General features: G+C 44.2%; 1 protein-coding gene across 1 annotated transcript; it reads left to right on the forward strand.

Moving 5' to 3' along the window:
• Window positions 1-526: 526 nt before the first annotated feature.
• Window positions 527-18,064, forward strand: atp6v0a2a (ATPase H+ transporting V0 subunit a2a). Its single transcript, XM_030355123.1, has 21 exons — window positions 527-1,003; window positions 1,112-1,227; window positions 1,535-1,613; window positions 1,800-1,897; window positions 6,029-6,166; window positions 6,609-6,709; window positions 6,837-6,963; window positions 12,209-12,291; window positions 12,592-12,685; window positions 12,948-13,160; window positions 13,257-13,407; window positions 13,829-13,968; window positions 14,048-14,205; window positions 14,288-14,378; window positions 14,469-14,587; window positions 14,952-15,162; window positions 15,444-15,563; window positions 15,654-15,776; window positions 15,907-16,024; window positions 16,319-16,490; window positions 17,027-18,064. The coding sequence occupies exons 2-21, from the start codon at window positions 1,117-1,119 to the stop codon at window positions 17,127-17,129; spliced, it is 2,550 nt and encodes an 849-aa protein (XP_030210983.1). The 5' UTR covers window positions 527-1,003; window positions 1,112-1,116; the 3' UTR covers window positions 17,130-18,064.
• Window positions 18,065-18,738: the final 674 nt, after the last annotated feature.

The raw sequence follows: 18,738 nt of genomic DNA on the forward strand, positions 1-18,738 counted from the left end.
CAATGTCTTCTTATTGTGACTGCATATATTATAGGAATACATGGTTTAGACACTATTGCAAACATGCTTTTTTTTTATACAGCTCGATTGGAAGAGATGAATCGCCACAAAAAACAGCCGCTAGTCCTGAAAAAGCGATGCGCAGGTTGCCAGATTTTTGAATATCCCTCTTTGTATCGTCCGCACACTACATGATGTGGTTTGTTTATGTGGGTAGCGCTACCGAAATTGCATGGCAACAGTAGGCCTGCGTTTTTCAATAAAGGTTATTGTTAAATAATAACCGTTGTTAAATATTTTCCTTTATATGTATTCGATTTGCATTGATTTATTTTACGTGTAAATTGCTTAACGTCAAAGGACAAAAAAGGCAACTGCTATTTATTTCAATACACGCCTACCTTTCAATGTCCCGTAGGTTAAAATGTATTGTGCTGTTGACTATATAGGCCGCCTACTTAACAAAAATCTTTCGCGGAGTTGTAGGCTATTATTCAAAAAGTCACACTCACACGTCTACACTTACAGACAATAAAAAAATCTGGCAACCCGGAGACGCAATCTGTGTCCGTTCTGCCGCCGGCGGAGAGCGAATGAAGGCCGCAGCCTGTCTTCAAATTATCCATATTTATTGTAACGCGATAGGCCTCTATTTGTAGTTCCGCGTTACAGCTTAGTTATATCGGCGTATTGTGCTTTTGCCATTCGGTATTTACACTACTGAGGTTCATTCAGGCTGCGTTGTAGGCCTACCGTCCCGGAGACAGGTGCTTTATGATGACGCCTTTCTCGGAGCTCGGTCAATGGAGAAGGTGCATCGGGGATGATTCGCTTTGTTTTCACTATTTTCAGCAGACAATAAACAGATTGTAAACCCATATGGGCTGTACGGGAGCGAGGTTTAGTCTGCGCGCGCGAGACAGCTTCGGTTTTTATTATTTAATGGACTTCAGTTAATCCGCGGGCAATTGAATTGATTCACGTGTAAACATTTGAATTCGTGGTAAGGTTATTATGTAGCTAGCTCTTTGCATTTGTGACAACAAAGCGTTCGTCTTCGGAGTTGAAGAGCTCCACTTTAAGGCCCGGGAGTGAAGGTGTTTGTCTGCAGATAAGATGGTGTTCAGAAGTGAGGAGATGTGCTTGGCCCAATTGTTTCTGCAGTCTGGCTCCGAATACGACTGCATAAGTGAACTCGGCGAGATGGGACTCGTGGAGTTTCGTGATGTAAGTACCTGAACTGTAGAAAGAATACTGTAAACCAATAAAGCCTGGTCAACTGGGTGGTTCCTACAATAGCATCATGTGCCTTAACGGCAACGAACACCTGACTTGTCTGTGACAGGGCGCACGTGTTAATTGGCGGATGCAGCGAAATAATGAACGAAGTAAAAGTTCGTCCTCCAATGGGAGATAATTGGGCATACTACATTTTTTAAAAATAGCTGCTAACGTTACAATTCATGCTATGGTTTACTGTCCCCGCCTGACTAATCTATTCATGTATTATTGATAATATCGACTATTGTTTCAGCTGAATCCCAGCGTCAGCTCCTTCCAGCGCCGCTTCGTCAGTGAAATTAAAAGGTGTGAGGAGATGGAGAGAATCCTGGGTAAGATGATAGGATGGATCAAGTAAAACAAATGTCTAAAGAACAGCTCACCTATAAAATCGAGTTGTTGTGGAAATACATGTTGGTATGGATATATATCTATTCGCATGCATGCTATAGTACCTCATCAGATAATTTATCAATCTGTTATAATAATAAACATAATGTTATCTTTCTGTTGGACAGGATACCTTTTGAGGGAGATTCGTAAAGCTAGTATCGCTGTTCCAGAAGAGGAAGCGAGTCCAGCCGCCCCTCCACCTAAAGCAGTACTGGAGATAATGGTAGGCTACTCGGAACGACCCCTAGATCAGGGTAGTCTACACTAATGACCCCTAGAGATCATAGTAGGCTACAGCACTAAGTGTTCACTGTATGGTGTAACGTCTAGTGCAGGGCTCTCCAACCTTTTTCAACTGAGAGTTACCTAGAAAAAGATTAAGTGGCCGAGAGCTACTTGCATCACATCGCTTTATTTATTTACATCAACTGACTTAAGCTTCTGTTTGTACACGTGTGAAATTGCAATACCCAATGCTTATCAAAAATAATTCCACATTAAAGGTCCAAGAAAACATTTAACTTTTTCATATACATCACTGAAAATTCAAATCAAGGTCCAAGGAAACATTACACTTTTTCACATCTCTGAAAATTCACATCAATGTCAAAGGAAACATTACCATTTTACACCTCTTATTATAGGCCAAAAAGTTCAAGGTCCATTATCACCACCTTACAAGCATCTTATTGTACACATGGGACAAAAGTTCACTCACTCTTTTTAAAAGTTAGTGAGATGACTGGCACTGCATGGAGTCCACCATAGAGGTGTGTGCTGGAGTGTATGCACTCAGGTTCACTCTAATACAGTCATTTAAATGTTCATCTGTCAGTCTTGTTCTGAATTTAGATTTAATGACATTCATGTCAGAAAAAGCAGCTTCACAAAGGTATGTCGAACCAAATAAAGCAGACATTTTAAGTGGTGCTTGGTGAATGTTCTTATAGTTTGCTGGGTCTACAGGGCTCTAGAAATGTTGTGAGTGTTGCTGAGACTTAAACTGAACATGATTCTGGAGATTTATAACCTCCATCTCCACAGGATTGACAGTGAACAGTTCAGCCATCTTTTCTGAAATCTCTGTGATGTCTACCTCCATGAATGGGTTGGCAATGAATGCCACACATGGCTCCAGCTTATCAAAATCCTTGAACCTATCCTCAAACTCCTGGCTTAGCTTTGACATGAGGTCACAATATTTATTGACATCCAAAACAAAGTCAGCCCCTGCATGGCTATCTAACATCTTAACTACTGTTGGGAAGTGTTGCAGTCTTTTGTTTTTCAGTTGCTGGAGGTAGAATGACAGATTTGCTTTAAAAGCATTAACAGCACTGATCATGTCAGAAATTGTTCGGTCTTTACCTTGTGGGTGTTGAACTGATTGAGTATCTCAGTCATGTCTGTCAGGAACGCAAGATCAAGCATCAGCATCAGACAAAAGTGTAGTGTCTTCCTCTCTTGACTCCATGAAAGCCTTGATTTCGTTCAGCAATGAGCAGAAGCGATGCAGTATTTCTCCTCGGCTCAGCCACCTCATCTCAGTTTGGAGGAGGAGATCACCGTATTCAGCAGACAGTTCCTGGAGGAGCAGTTTGAAGCTTTTGTGCTGCTTGGCCTTTGCGCGAATGGAGTTGATCTTAATGACAGGTGTCATGACATGATCAAATCTCATGACTTTGGCGCATATAGCCTGCTGGTGAATGATGCAGTGGTAGTTCACAATTTTAGGAAAGTCCGGGTCGGCCTTGCACAGTGCAATAAATCCTGAGTGGCGTCCTTTCAGTCTTCTTAATACCACCAAACTCCTCACTTTAGCTTAGTGAGCATACAACGTCACTCATACATTTGCTTTTTATTCGCAGTTGATAGGCCTGTTATTTTTGGAATTGCAGGGGGTGGGACACCAATGTGACATATATGTGAACGTAAGTGAGATGAGGTGCATTTAAAAAAATAAAATAATGATAATAATAAAAACATATATTTATATTATTTTTTTAACAACTCAGTCGGTGAACCTATCAGGTGAGCTACTGAAACCTGCCCGCGAGCTACCGGTAGCTCGCGATCGACGTGTTGGAAACCCCTGGTCTAGTGGTCACTGTATGATGTAACCTCTAGTGGTCACTGTATGGTGTAACCTCTAGTGATCACTGTATGGTGTAACCTCTAGTGGTCACTGTATGATGTAACCTCTAGTGGTCACTGTATGGTGTAACCTCTAGTGGTCACTGTATGATGTAACCTCTAGTGGTCACTGTATGGTGTAACCTCTAGTGGTCACTGTATGGTGTAACCTCTAGTGGTCACTGTATGGTGTAACCTCTAGTGGTCACTGTATGGTGTAACCTCTAGTGGTCACTGTATGATGTAACCTCTAGTGGTCCCTGTATGGTGTAACCTCTAGTGGTCACTGTATGGTGTAACCTCTAGTGGTCACAGTATGGTGTAACCTCTAGTGGTCACAGTATGGTGTAACCTCTAGTGGTCACTGTATGGTGTAACCTCTAGTGGTCACTGTATGATGTAACCTCTAGTGGTCACTGTATGGTGTAACCTCGAGTGATCTCTGTATGATGTAACCTCTAGTGGTCACTGTATGGTGTAACCTCTAGTGGTCACTGTATGGTGTAACCTCTAGTGATCTCTGTATGGTGTAACCTCTAGTGGTCACTGTATGGTATAACCTCTATTGGTCACTGTATGGTGTAACCTCTAGTGGTCACTGTATGGTGTAACCTCTAGTGGTCACTGTATGGTGTAACCTCTAGTGGTCACTGTATGATGTAACCTCTAGTGGTCTCTGTATTGTGTAACCTCTAGTGGTCACTGTATGGGGTAACCTCTAGTGGTCACTGTATGGTGTAACCTCTAGTGGTCACTGTATGGTGTAACCTCTAGTGGTCACTGTATGGTGTAACCTCTAGTGGTCACTGTATGGTGTAACCTCTAGTGATCACTAGGGCTGTAACGATAGACAAATTCACGATTCGGTTTGTATCACGATTTTTGACCCACGGTTCGATACATCCCACGATTCTTTTAAATTTAAAATGCATTTTATTTAAACAACACTTAAATACCAATTATCTTAATGTAACATTTAATAACAAATAATTTGGAACACTGAACAGATTTGAACCGAAAGAATACTATTAAAGTATAGCTAAATTAATAAAGAAATAACCAAAGATTGCAGTTGGAGGATGCTTTTTGCTGGTAGGCATAATAGGGCCCCTTTAACTGTTTGGTTGGTTTATTCAAATATCCTTATTAGCGCTTCTTATTAGGCTATGTAGCTTAAATAATGACATAATCAGGCCGTATAGAATGCAACATGTTTAATAGCCTAACTTTCAATAGATGAGGAAAAACATGAACGTCGCAATAACGAGGCATAGTGTTACGAGTAGCATATGTGTGTGCGCGAGAATGGCAGTGTGCGTATGCGTGTGTGAGTGACGTCAGCGAGTGAGTGGACGAGCGAGGAGAGCGAGCGGTAGCGCGTGTGTCTAGTGAAGAAGCGAACGAGTCCGGTAGAATAAAGTACCCATCCTGTCAATAATCGGTGGCCGCTTCATTCCGACCTATAAGCAGACAAACTGCCAGTCAAATCACACAAAACAATAGAGACAGGATCACACAGGCAATTTTTTTTCGTGCTTGGCCCACTCTGGATAAATGTCGTTCATATCGCATATGAGGACTTCGACGGCTGTGGAGATATGCAATCCTCCGTAGCCACGGAGAGCTGTGATCACAGAGAGGGCATCTCGTCACATATTTACGGCATCGATAGGAGGGGGCGCTGTCAGCAGACTATTATTTAGACAAATTATTAGCAAATTTCAATCGGACAATTTGACCGAAGAGTTAGAAAGGGCATATCGCGCTTCTGCCTTCTCACACCGCGAGACAGGTTCGTGGCTTTGAGTATCGCGATTTTCGGTTTGATACGCGTATCGTTACAGCCCTAGTGATCACTGTATGGTGTAACCTCTAGTGGTCACTGTATGATGTAACCTCTAGTGATCTCTGTATGATGTAACCTCTAGTGGTCACTGTATGGTGTAACCTCTAGTGGTCACTGTATGGTGTAACCTCTAGTGGTCACTGTATGATGTAACCTCTAGTGGTCACTGTATGATGTAACCTCTAGTGGTCTCTGTATGATGTAACCTCTAGTGGTCACTGTATGATGTAACCTCTGGTGGACACTGTATGATGTAACCTGAGGATATCACTGTTAACCTCTAATGCTCCCCGTTTGGTGTAAACTCTAGTGCTCACTGTATGGCGTTGTCTTTAGTGGTCACTGTGTGATGTCACCGTATGATGTCCCCTGTAGGAGCAGCTCCAGAGGTTGGAGATGGAGCTGAGCGAGGTGGCGAGGAACAAGGAGAAGCTTCAGAGGAACCGCCTGGAGCTGACCGAGTACACACACATGTTGAGGATCACGCGCACCTTCATCCACAGCCGCTCCAGGGTGAGCGATAATGGGGGACTCATTCCTCCTGTGAATGCACTTAGTTGATACTATATTCTATATGCATAATTTCTCGCCATTGGTCCTTGTCCAAAATTAATGTTATATAATATTATTCGAACGTGCAATGAATTATATATGAGGGATTATAATAAGATTGCCATTCCGAAGCCTACTTGGATATCCCTTAGCAAGGACACTTTCTGGCGGGTTACAAAATGTTTTTCGTCAGACCTAATTTGCATTCTCCCGGATCACTCTTTGCGTAATCCTACTGATTTACATAAATTTGTTTTTCTTTACAATCTCGTTTTTATTTATCAGCGGTTTTCCATGAACAAAAAGTAGTCATTCTGCAACATGCATTGTTATAAAAAAAAAAAAATAATTGTAAAAATTAGATTTTCATTTAAAAATGAACGCGTCATTCCTTTGCCTACAGCACGAAGCCCTGGGGCCCCAGTATGAAGAGTTCCCCACGCTGGAGACGGACCCAGCAGGGACCGGCTGCACCGGCATGCAGAGACTGGGGGCCAAGCTGGGGTGATCTTTAACATCGTCCACATATACAGCTTTCACACAAGGGCTCTCAGCCCAGTGGCTGGTGTGTCGTATTAACGAATGGCGTTGGAAATCCTGCCTAAATTGTAAACCTCTCCATGGCTTGTAGGTTTGTATCGGGTCTGATCCATAGAGGGAAGGTGGAGGCATTTGAGCGAATGCTGTGGAGAGTGTGTAAAGGCTACACCATCCTGAGCTACACAGAAGTGGACGAGAGTCTGGCTGACCTGGACACTGTGAGTTCACCGGTGCAGAACAATGCTCCTTTGTTGTCTTTTATCTGTTACCCAAGGGGCTCAAAGGCCTACGTGCAGGTTAACCGGAAGTTTTAATTTATTGGGTACATAAAGCACTCAAAATATGTATATCATTTATAAAATGTCTCCAAAATAGTGTTAAAGGTGCCATGACATGCTATTTTATGGATGCTTTAATATATGTATTAGTGGGCCACTAACATAGTATTCAAAGACGTTCCCGAAATTCAGCCGTGGAGCAGAGTTACAGCCACTCTGAGCCAGTCGCACATTGCGCTTCCCCCAGATGCGCTGTTTTGGTGTCTGTAGCTATAATGCAAATGAGGAGGAGCGAGGCGGGTCAAGGAGGAGGGTGGGGGTGTGGCCCTGAGCAGCTTGCAGCCACGGTACCATGCGCTCTGTTTACAGTGGATGTATCGCAATGGCAAGGCGCACACAGCCTTTAGCCGTGTTCTGCAAATATTCCAGAACACACGGGAGTCCTGTATGGAGGTAGATTTGTGTCTTTATTATGCAATCAAAAATAATAGGTTTGAGAGCAAAACTTTCCACACTACAATCAAAAAATAGGTTTGAGAGCAAAACTTTCCACACTGCAATCAAAAAATAGATTTGAGAGCAAAACTATCGACACTGCAATCAAAAAATGTTTTATTGCAAGATAAATTAATGTGATAAAAAAAATATTAATGGGAATCCAAAAGTTTTGTTTGCAAACCCAAAAGTTTTGTTTGCAAATCCAAAAGCTTTGTTTGCGAATCCAAAAGTTTTGTTTGCGAATCAAAAAGCTTTGTTTGCGAATCCTAAAGTTTTGCTTGCGAATCCAAAAGCTTTGCTTGCTGTTGAGCTGAATCTCGTGGGCGGGACCTACGCCGAAAGATGTAAGACACGTCTCTATTGGCCAGTCTCGATCGGAGTGACAGCTTTGCAACATCCGAAAAGCCGCTGCCCCCCGACCGCCTCCAGAAGCAGATTGTCGGCCTGACGGACAGGGTGTTCGTTTGTGCCTCTCAATCCGCGGCGGCGGTCAACAACATCGCCCTGCTCTCCTCTGCCATGGTCTCCTTGTCGGCTGACAGGGAGGCCTACGGGATTTTCAGGGCGCGCAAGTGCGCGCACGGGACAAGCCCATAAGGCGAAGCCTAGACGGCGTAGCCTACATGAAATAGAACTCCCTCTCTCGTTACTAACTGTGGATGTTGCCAAGCTGTCACTCCGATCGAGACTGGCCAATAGAGACGTGTCTTACATCTTTCGGCGTAGGTCCCGCCCACGAGATTCAGCTCAACAGCCAGCAAAGCTTTTGGATTCGCAAGCAAAACTTTAGGATTCGCAAGCAAAGCTTTTTGATTCGCAAACAAAACTTTTGGATTCGCAAACAAAACTTTTGGATTTGCAAACAAAACTTTTTGGTTCCCATTAATATTTTTTAATTAATTTATCTTGCAATAAAACATTTTTTGATTGCAGTGTCGATAGTTTTGCTCTCAAATCTATTTTTTGATTGCAGTGTGGAAAGTTTTGCTCTCAAACCTATTATTTTTGATTGCATAATAAAGACACAAATCTACCTCCATAGTCCTGGAGCTCTATATCTAAATAATATCATATAGCCTACATAGATATCTATATCATATAATATATATTATCACGGCCAAAAGCTGTGTGAGCCGATATTATGAATCTCAAACGACCGCGTTGGGTTCTCCGATGTTCCTGGTTCTTCCACGTCCACATCAATGTGAAGTAGACTGAACCGCGAAAAGGAGGAGAAAGGGATTGTTGCCTGGCAGCGCTTAGGCACCTCCGCCTCCTGCAGCGCCGAGGCGGTGGTCCCTCGGCAGCAGGAAGCGGGGCTCAAGCGGGAGACATTCGCCGCCAACAATCCCTTTCTCCTCCATGTCGTGATTCATGTTCTTGAGGGAGTCAAAGCCAAAGTTCCTTTCCCCCAATTCATTCTCAACCTTGGCTGAGTTAACCCCCACTACGAGCCTCGTTGTAGAAATACCAGAGACGAGAGTCTGACGTGTTATGCGCCATAACACCAAAAGCAGAACGGTTATCCAAATAACAAGGAAGTGTACAACACTTGCGTTACAGTCCTGGAGCTCTATATCTAACTAATCGCATATAATACATAGATATCATATGATACATAATATCAGTGCCAAAAGCTGTGTGTGCCTCCAGACGATATTATGAATCACAAACGACTTCGTCGGGTTCTGCAACGTCTCTGGTTCTTCCACTTTCACATCAATCTGAAGTAGACTGAACTGCGTGCTGCCTGCTGCCAGCTGCCCGCTGCCCGCTGCCGGGCGGTGGTGCTTCGCGGCGGTGGTGCCTCGCGGCAACCGGCGGCATGTCGCAGTTCATGTACTTCAGGGAGTCAAAGCCAAAGTTAATTTCCCCCAATTCCTTCTCAACGATGGCTGAGATAACCCCCACTGCAGTCTCGTTGTGCAAAACAAGAGACGTCAGAGAACCGACAAGAAACACTTGCGTTACAGTGTGTGTATTCACACACACACATACACACACACATATGTGGCGCTCACACGGTCGTGTCTCATTGGCGGGCCAAGTCTCTTGGCAGACCAGGCAGAGTAAGGGGAGGAGCTTACTGCAGTGTGGCGACATAGGAAACCACATTCCAAGTCAGCGTGCTTGAGCCTCCGTTTTTTTCAAAGGCGAGCAGAGCAACAGTTCTCGTATTACACCGAACGCAAGTTTTAGCCACTTGGGGACCATAGGCAGGCTTGGGGAACTCATATTTATGTTAGAAAACCTCATAAAGTGAGATTTTCATGCCATGGCACCTTTTAAAGCCCAAAGTTGTTGTCGTTTTTGGCAGTAACAGTGTTTTCTAACGCCATTCGGCTATGACGTCACGTTGGGGAAACGTGGTGGAAGGTAGCCTCAAACTAGTACTAGAACTATGGCTTCTAAGAGGTGGCATGTAACCACAAATAACATGTATGATGGCCCACAGCAGTATAATTTCGAACCTGTCAGATGTGAGAGGGAGAATGAGGAATTGCCGATAACTGATGGCGGTCAAAGCCAATTAAATGCATGGTCAGAGGAGAATGAGTGGAGAGTTGCTATCATTTAGCAACGCAGCAACGAGCGCTGGAGCTAGTCAATGAACAGCAGTGCATTCAATAATGACACTTTTATTTAATTTTACTGTCAGTGAATAGCACCGAGTGAAAGTCAACGTTTTCTTTATATCTAGTGACAGCGATTATGTTGTTCAGATAAGTACCGGTAAACTTAGTCAGAAGATCTAGAAATAGAAGGCATAATGAGCTACCTTGCCAGTCCCACCTGTGAAATCCCCCCCCAGATAATCCCTAATTAAATCGTACCCCCGACGTTGTAATCAGATTTCCGATTAGTTATCGCACGTTTTGATGGTAGCCTACTAGCTCCAGTAACAACATCTCTGCCTAGTCTCTATTTCTAAGCTTTATTTTAGCCAGTGTGTGAAATACCCGTAAATATTCGGGGGTCCCCATCTCCCAATTGTTCAAAATACCCATATACATTTTGCAGTAGGCCTGTAACATTACAATATTTCATTGATGCAAGACAATTAGTATTTAGCCTACATGACACTTAATTTTTTTTTGATAATCTGATATGCTATATATTTAAAAGCAACACAGGAGGCTGCATTGGCTAAAGTTGTTTGGATGCACGTTGATTCATAACAAGGAGGGGCAAAGTTGTGCATTACAATGCAAACACGACAATAATTGGCACCAATCTGGCGCACTTAGAAGGGCAATCAACTGAATAAATGGCAGGTATAGCCTATCGGACACGCAATCAGTGCACTTGCAAATGAGTGCCTGCAAGTATGACCGATCGGGGTGTGACACTATTTAACCATCAATCTACCCCAAATACGACCAGACACATGTACATTGAACACATACACAAATGTATTTGTTTTTTATTAGCGGACATTTTGCGATGTAAAGAATATCGAGTTTGAGATGTCAATCATGGGATATTGCCCAATATCCCGAGATAGAAAACCAATCAAATTGCGCCATTTTAGGAGGGTCATGTGTAGCATATACTAACTATATATAATATCTATGTATTTATACCACGGTCTGCGGGAATACTCGATTCTGATTGGATGCAGGGTGTGCATTAACTCCTGATATACGGACACCTGGACAAGTAGTTCCGTCATATTGTCTGTTTACCGTTCTCAATTAATGCGCTAGCTGGCGTATCGTCTCTAAAATAGTAGTAACCACAGCAACGGGAAACAAAACAAAGCTGAGCGGACTATAATACCTCCCGCTACCTCCCGTTCTAAAGTCGTAGCTATGGCCCGTCCTAATTACTGGAGGAGTGAACAACGTTTCCGTTGCATGAGAACCCAACGGGCGTGTAATGGTGGTTCCGGGTATTAGTCGGACCCTCAGGCGTAACCAGGGAAACAAATGTATGTTTTGTGGAAAACTTTATATTCAGATTGTAAAACGCATGAAAATATAAATGAATGGTCTTAATTTGGTCACCGTTGTATAAACGGGATAATGCCCTTCGAGGTGTCCATTATCAGGAATTAATGGACTTCGCGGAGGCAACCGTCCTCCGCTTCGCGTCGGACGGTTCACGCCTCCACGTCGTCCATTAATTCCTGATAATGGACACCTCGTCGGGCATTATCCCTTACTTATCTGTATCTGTATAATCTGCTGAACACTCTCTTACTGGTCTCTACTCTCAAGGGTCTCAATGCGGCTTTTGTCCGTGTCTCCCCATAATGACGTCATGCAATGCATTCTTGGGGGAAATGAGATTCAATAGCAAACCGCTAAAATAGTACCTACTTTTTCGTATTACATTCCGTTTAGTGATACCTAACAACATTAAATACAATGGATAACAGTTTAAATCTTTATTACCAACAAGTAAATTGCACAAATTCGTTGGAAAAGAAACCCTGCAACACGGCCTTTAAGTGTAATTAAGACAGTGTCTTCATAATGTGATTCCTTGCATTTGTTAAAGAGGCTTAATCTGATGTATTGTGCTGCCGTTCCATTCTACAGTGGCTCCTTCTAACCGCTTTAAAGTGGAACACGGTGGCTGCCTGGCCTACATTGGTCACATGAGTCAAACCTTATTAGAGAAGTGGGTCTGGAGTAGTTACAATGGCACCTCCTTTTACAACCTCATATTATTTTTATTTTAGGGTGAGATCAACAAAAGTGTAGTGTTTCTAATCTCCTTCTGGGGCGACCAGATTGGGCAGAAGGTTCAGAAGATCTGTGATTGGTGAGTCTACCTTTTTAAAGATATTGACAGATTCTTCTTTGATGCGTTGCCAAAGCCAAACATGATGCACTACATGTAAAATATGTATCTATTACATGTTAATACATGGTGTGGTAAATGTTAAATATTATGTTGTAGATGTAGTACATGTACATTTTTTATTTATAACGTGTAAAAACATGATGCAATACATCTAACACATGAAGTATTCATCACATGTAAAACCATGATGCAATACATCTAAAACATGATGTAGTTCGTCTCAAAACGTGTCAATACGTGGTCTTCTTCTATCCTCAGCTACCACTGTCATCTGTACCCCCACCCGGAGAATGATGAAGAGCGGGCGGACGTGATGGACAGCCTTAGGACACGCATCCAAGATCTCAACAATGTAGGACTTCCACAAACCGAAAGGGGCTGAAGGGATCTGGGTTTCGATCCCATGTGTGTTCTCTATGTATCCCTGAGCCTGGCAACAGGCTAATACTATTAAACAGTTAATACTATGTCATTTTAAAGATTCTGAATAAAAAGGTTGAATACTATGTCATAGTATAGATTCATAATCAAAAAGGTTAAATACTATGTCCTAGTATAGAATCATAATAAACAGGGTAAAGTCTAGTAAATAATAAACTAACGGTTGTGTGCAGGTGCTGCATCGCACCGAGGACTACCTGAGGCAGGTTCTGCAGAAGTCCTCGGAGTCGGCCTTCTCCTGGGTGGTGCAGGTGAAGAAGATGAAGGCCATCTACCACATCCTCAACCTGTGCAGCTTCGACGTCACCAACAAGTGTCTGATCGCCGAGGTGTGGTGCCCCGTCAGTGACCTGGCCAACCTGCGGGGGGCGCTGGAGGAAGGCTCGGTGAGCGCAGAGCCTTCAACGACGCTCACTCACACACCCCACTTCACCGGATGACGTGAAGTTCATGTTGCATATCCTTCGGTGGTGTGCTTCCAGAGGAAAGGGGAGGCCACGGTGCCGTCGTTTGTCAACCGCATCCCGAGCAACGACACGCCCCCCACCATGCTGAGGACCAACAAGTTCACCTGCGGGTTCCAGAGCATCGTGGAGGCCTACGGTGTGGGGGACTACAGAGAGGCCAGCCCAGGTAAACACACACACACACAGGTGTCTCTAGGAGCTCAGGAATTTATTATCTGTATTTATGTTATTAAACGACCTGCTGTTGATAGAGGATCAGCTATCTATAACTGGCCTGTGATTGTAGATGGATAATGGTGTTACTGTGTGTATCATTTACAGATCGATTATAATTTATCAAGATATTAGGATGACCGTGTGTAAATAATTGGTCTATATTTGATGGTGTCATTGCCCTCCCTAACTCTGCTCTCATTGATGACTGTCCAAGGGGCCACATGCTTGACACATTTGATTGACAATAAAACTAGCTAAAAGGGATTTCAATTATTCTCATTGTCAACAGCCCCGCAACTCTGACCAATCGGCCTTGAGTTCAGACGAGCAGAGCAGAACGTGTTTCCCTAATCCCTTTCTCTGATTGGCAGCTCCGTACACGATCATCACCTTCCCCTTCCTGTTCGCGGTGATGTTCGGGGACCTTGGCCACGGGCTGGTCATGACCCTCTTCGCCCTGTGGATGGTGCTGACGGAGAAGAACCAGAAGAAGAAACGCTCCGATAACGAAGTAGGAACCTACTGGAGATCCCATTCACACAAACGTGCATCGTGAGATCTATATCCGTATTTAATCAATCTCTTGACAGATCTGGAACACGTTCTTTGCGGGCCGCTACATCATTCTCCTGATGGGGTTGTTCTCGGTGTACACCGGCCTCATCTACAACGACTGCTTCTCAAAGTCCCTCAACATCTTCGGCTCGGGTTGGAGCGTCAAGGCCATGTTCACCAGCCACCAGTGGACGTGAGTGACGGACACAGGTGGAGCACCCAGACACAGATGTTAATGCAGATGCTATCTCTGAATGTTTTCCGACGTGTTGCAGGAACGAAAGCCTCCAGTCCAACAGTCTGCTCACTCTGGATCCCAACATCAGTGGCGTGTTTATCGGGCCCTACCCGTTTGGCATTGACCCCGTGAGTCCATCATCTCCCGTCCTATCACGTAACGTTGACTTACTGTTACCAACTGTCTTTGATATACGTTTCTTCACAACACTTGCCCAGATTTGGAACATGGCGGTGAATCGTTTGTCCTTCCTGAACTCCTACAAGATGAAGATGTCCGTCATAATCGGGGTCGTGCACATGACCTTCGGCGTGGTGCTCAGTGTTTTCAACCACTTGTGAGTATGAAGACGCTTATCTCTGGTCTCTGTCCTGTAGATGCTTATCTCCTCTATCTCTGGGGTCTGTTATATAGACACTAATCTCCTCTATCTCTGGGGTCTGTTATATAGACCCTTATCTCCTCTATCTCGTGTGTCCCTCCTGAAGACGCTCATCTCCTCTATCTCTGGTCTCTGTCCTGTAGAAGCTCATCTCTGGTCTCTGTCCTGTAGATGCTTATCTCCTATATCTCTGTGGTCTGTTATATAGACACTTATCTCCTCTATCTCTGGTGTCTATCCTGTAGATGCTTATCTCCTCTATCTCTGGTGTCTGTCCTGTAGATGCTTATCTCCTCTATCTCTTGTGTCCGCCCTGCAGACACTTCCGGCAGCGCTACAACGTGTACCTGGTGTTCCTCCCTGAGCTGCTCTTCCTGCTGTGTCTCTTTGGCTACCTGGTGTTCATGATCCTCTACAAGTGGCTGGCCTTCGGGGCCCCGGACTCTCGCACGGCTCCCAGCATCCTCATCCACTTCATCAACATGTTCCTCATGCAGGACGCCGACGTCAGTCCTCTCTACCCGGGACAGGTAGGCGTCGGTCGGTCGAAGGGTCCTCTGTCGACAGAGTAGTGCTGTGGTGTGTTTGTCAACGGTGCTGTAGGTACGATTGTAAGGGCTGTAATTTAAGAAATACTCAAGAAAAAAAAACATAACAATAAAAATAACAATTTTAAGAATTGGTCTTTCCTGTCAATCCCATTAATCCACACTGCGTTATCATTTTGATGGTAGAGAAACATAGAAAGGGGGCGGGAAGGGACATGATCCGTGCGTTCAGTTCAAAGTGAGTGTTTATGTGTCTCCTATAGAAAGGACTACAGGTCTTCCTGGTGTGCGTTGCCGTGATGTCGGTTCCCGTGCTGTTGCTAGGGAAACCGCTCTTCTTCTACTGGCTGTACCGCGGTGGGAAAGGGCTGAGGAGACACAGGGTGAGCTTACGCTGTGTACAACCTCTGATCTCCTATTTGCTGAGCCCGCACGGGAACACCGATGACATGGCTCCCCCCCTCCCATCGCAGGGCTATGAAAGGGTGAGACGTGCAAGCGAGGAAGACGGCGCCCCGACGCCACAATATGACGAAGATGAAGAGGAGGGAATAGAGGAGCTGCCTAGCAGAGAGGCCGCCGCCACGCCCAAACAGGTCAGCACCTGCGGACCTCTACCGGCCACCTGGCAACACGACTCGAATGTCTTGAGGGTTAGGGTCTGTGTCCATGGAGTTGGGCTTCTAATGTCTTCACTGACTCCTTGTTGCTACTTTTGTCTTCTAGTTTGACTTTGCTGACGTGATTCTCCACCAGTCCATCCATACCATAGAGTACTGCCTGGGCTGCATTTCCAACACTGCCTCATACCTGCGTCTTTGGGCTCTGAGCTTGGCCCACGCTCGTAAGTACAGTCGCTAGTGGGGGCTGTACAGTTGCAGCGCCACCGTGATCAGTTACGTCTTTCAGTCGGTCAGGCCTCCTTTTTTCTCCTTGGTTTTGTGTGTTTGGACACGCATGCTTCAATCAACGTGTGCGTGTGTGTGGACAGTCTAGTGGTTAGGGTGTTGGACCCCGAACTGAAAGGTTCTGGGTTTGATTCCAAGTGTCTGAAGTCAACCTGTCGGGACCCTGCTCCTTAATGATCAGAATCCTCTGTAAGTCGCTCTGGAAAACCCATTTGGACGCCCTGTTTCAGAGCTGTCGGAGGTCCTGTGGGGCATGGTGCTGCGTCTGGGCCTGAGGTTCACCTCCAAGCTGGGCGTGATAGCGCTAGTGCCGGTGTTTGGGCTCTTCGCCACGCTCACCGTGTCCATCCTCCTAGTGATGGAGGGCCTCTCCGCCTTCCTACACGCCCTGCGCCTCCACTGGTGGGTCTCACTCAGCCACACACTCCCTCACCCGCTCACTCAGTCACTCCCTCAATCAGTCACACACTCGCTCACCCGCTCACTCAGTCACTCCCTCAATCAGTCACACACTCGCTCACCCGCTCACTCAGTCACTCCCTCAATCAGTCACACACTCGCTCACCCGCTCACTCAGTCACTCCCTCAATCAGTCACACACTCACTCACCCGCTCACTCAGTCACTCCCTCAATCAGTCACACACTCGCTCACTCAGTCACACACTCTCACTCAATTGTGCACCCACTCAGTCACGCACTGAATCAGTCACGCACTTACTGGCTCGAGAAAGAGCATTTACACTCATTCTTTATGTGTACATCCATTTTATTTATTAATGTATTATTTTATATCCAGATTCAGTGGGTAGGGTTAGGACTGGACCTGGACTTCATTAATCCCTGGGGGATACTGTTTCTACCAGAGTAGCTCTAGATACACAAAAATATTTTTTCCAATTGTTTCAGAAACATTCTCACGATACCTTTTTCTTCCCAGGGTTGAGTTCCAGAACAAATTTTACCGCGGTACGGGTGTCAAGTTCATCCCGTTTGACTTCTCCCTCATGCCGTCCATTTTTGAGCAAGACGGCCTGATGTAGGCAAACCTAAACACGTCCGATGTCCTCTATGAGAGCGGCGGGGACGACCGGTGTCCCGGAACCATGCTGAACGCTGGAACAATTCCCACTGTGATAATGACAACATTTACTATGGACTGAAACCCACTGTCGTAGCAGCTTTTTATTACCATGACACCTCCCCGACATCCCGGCTGCACTACCTGGCTTACGTTAACGCCACTATTTTCAGCAGAACCCCGGTTTGGCTCAGGGGGCTTCACACATCTCAATCTATTACATTGGTTTTCTATTTTAGTTTTTGGAAATGGGACATAACTAGAGGCAACACATTTTCCTGCTATTTGGCAAGTTGAAACCTGCTATTCTCCTCGTGCTGTTTGTATTATTTATGACATTGTCTTTTAAGGTGAATAATAATCCATTGCAATGTGAAGTGAAAAATAAGAATGTAAACAAAATGCACAGAAGATCACACCAAGCATTTTTAGTGCCAAACGGATTGGTGTTATTCACAGAGATCCCTGCTGGGGTCCCTACACTGAACAGCTGTAGGGGGCCATCAGCTACACTTGTCAATATGTCAACGTATTACAACGTAACGTTTTGTGAAAGCATATTGCCATAGAGCACTTTTTAAATAATGCAGAGATGATTGTACAAAATAAAGTCTTCACTGACTGTGATGATGCCAAATGAAAATACTTTTAACTGTTTAACAGCTACTTATTACTGATAACTTATTTAAAGGTTTTAAGCATATTTTAAAGCCCCCGGTAATGCTTGCGAGGAAATGGCCAGAAGGCCATCCTTTTATTATCACACTACTCATTTGGTATATTTATTTAAATCGTGTTTCCTGTATGAGAATAATCATATTTTAACCATTTTAATGTGTTACTTTTGAGATATATGCCAGCAAATAAAGCATTAGCGCAAAATTATAAAATAAGTTATTTCATCTTGCTTGATTGTATGATTTCTGTTCTGAGCAGCTGTTGGCGCATTTTGGGAAATACATTAGAAAATGGAATACAAGCAAAACCAATTTGTATTTTATTGCATGCATAGCACAATATAAGTTGCCTTAACAAGGTTCATGAAACCTGCATTAAACAAGCATTTATTAACCCGAATAACGGCAGTTTCCTCTATAGTTGAAAAAGCTAAGCGTGTTGACAATTTTAGTTTAAAAAGGGCACGTACTGGTCCATCATTTTCAGACCCTTGAAGATAACTGCCCAACCTAAACATTTGATATATCGTCCACATTTCACAAAACTGCTGCAGAAGTGTCAACCATATTCTACAGATAACCCAGACTTCGATTGATACATACCCAAGTTCAGAAATCGTAGAAGTTAAAAATCCTACAAATCTTTTAACATTCTATGTATTTTAAATGTTCTGTCTTGAAATAATCCTTGAAGAATAATAGAAGGTTCGATTAATGAGTTAATCAAGATTAATTGATAATTGTTAGTTGCTGCATTGCCATAGTGGTCTGTTTTTTAGTGCTTCAATTTGATTTGGGATAGATGATGTGACATCATGCATCCCTGATTGAAGGCCTATCGTTAAGGTGACATTCCACGTTTTCTATTGGCTGACAGCCCCTGACAGTGAAGAC

The sequence above is a fragment of the Gadus morhua genome, chromosome 4 (assembly GCF_902167405.1).
Source record: "Gadus morhua chromosome 4, gadMor3.0, whole genome shotgun sequence".
Taxonomy (NCBI): domain Eukaryota; kingdom Metazoa; phylum Chordata; class Actinopteri; order Gadiformes; family Gadidae; genus Gadus; species Gadus morhua.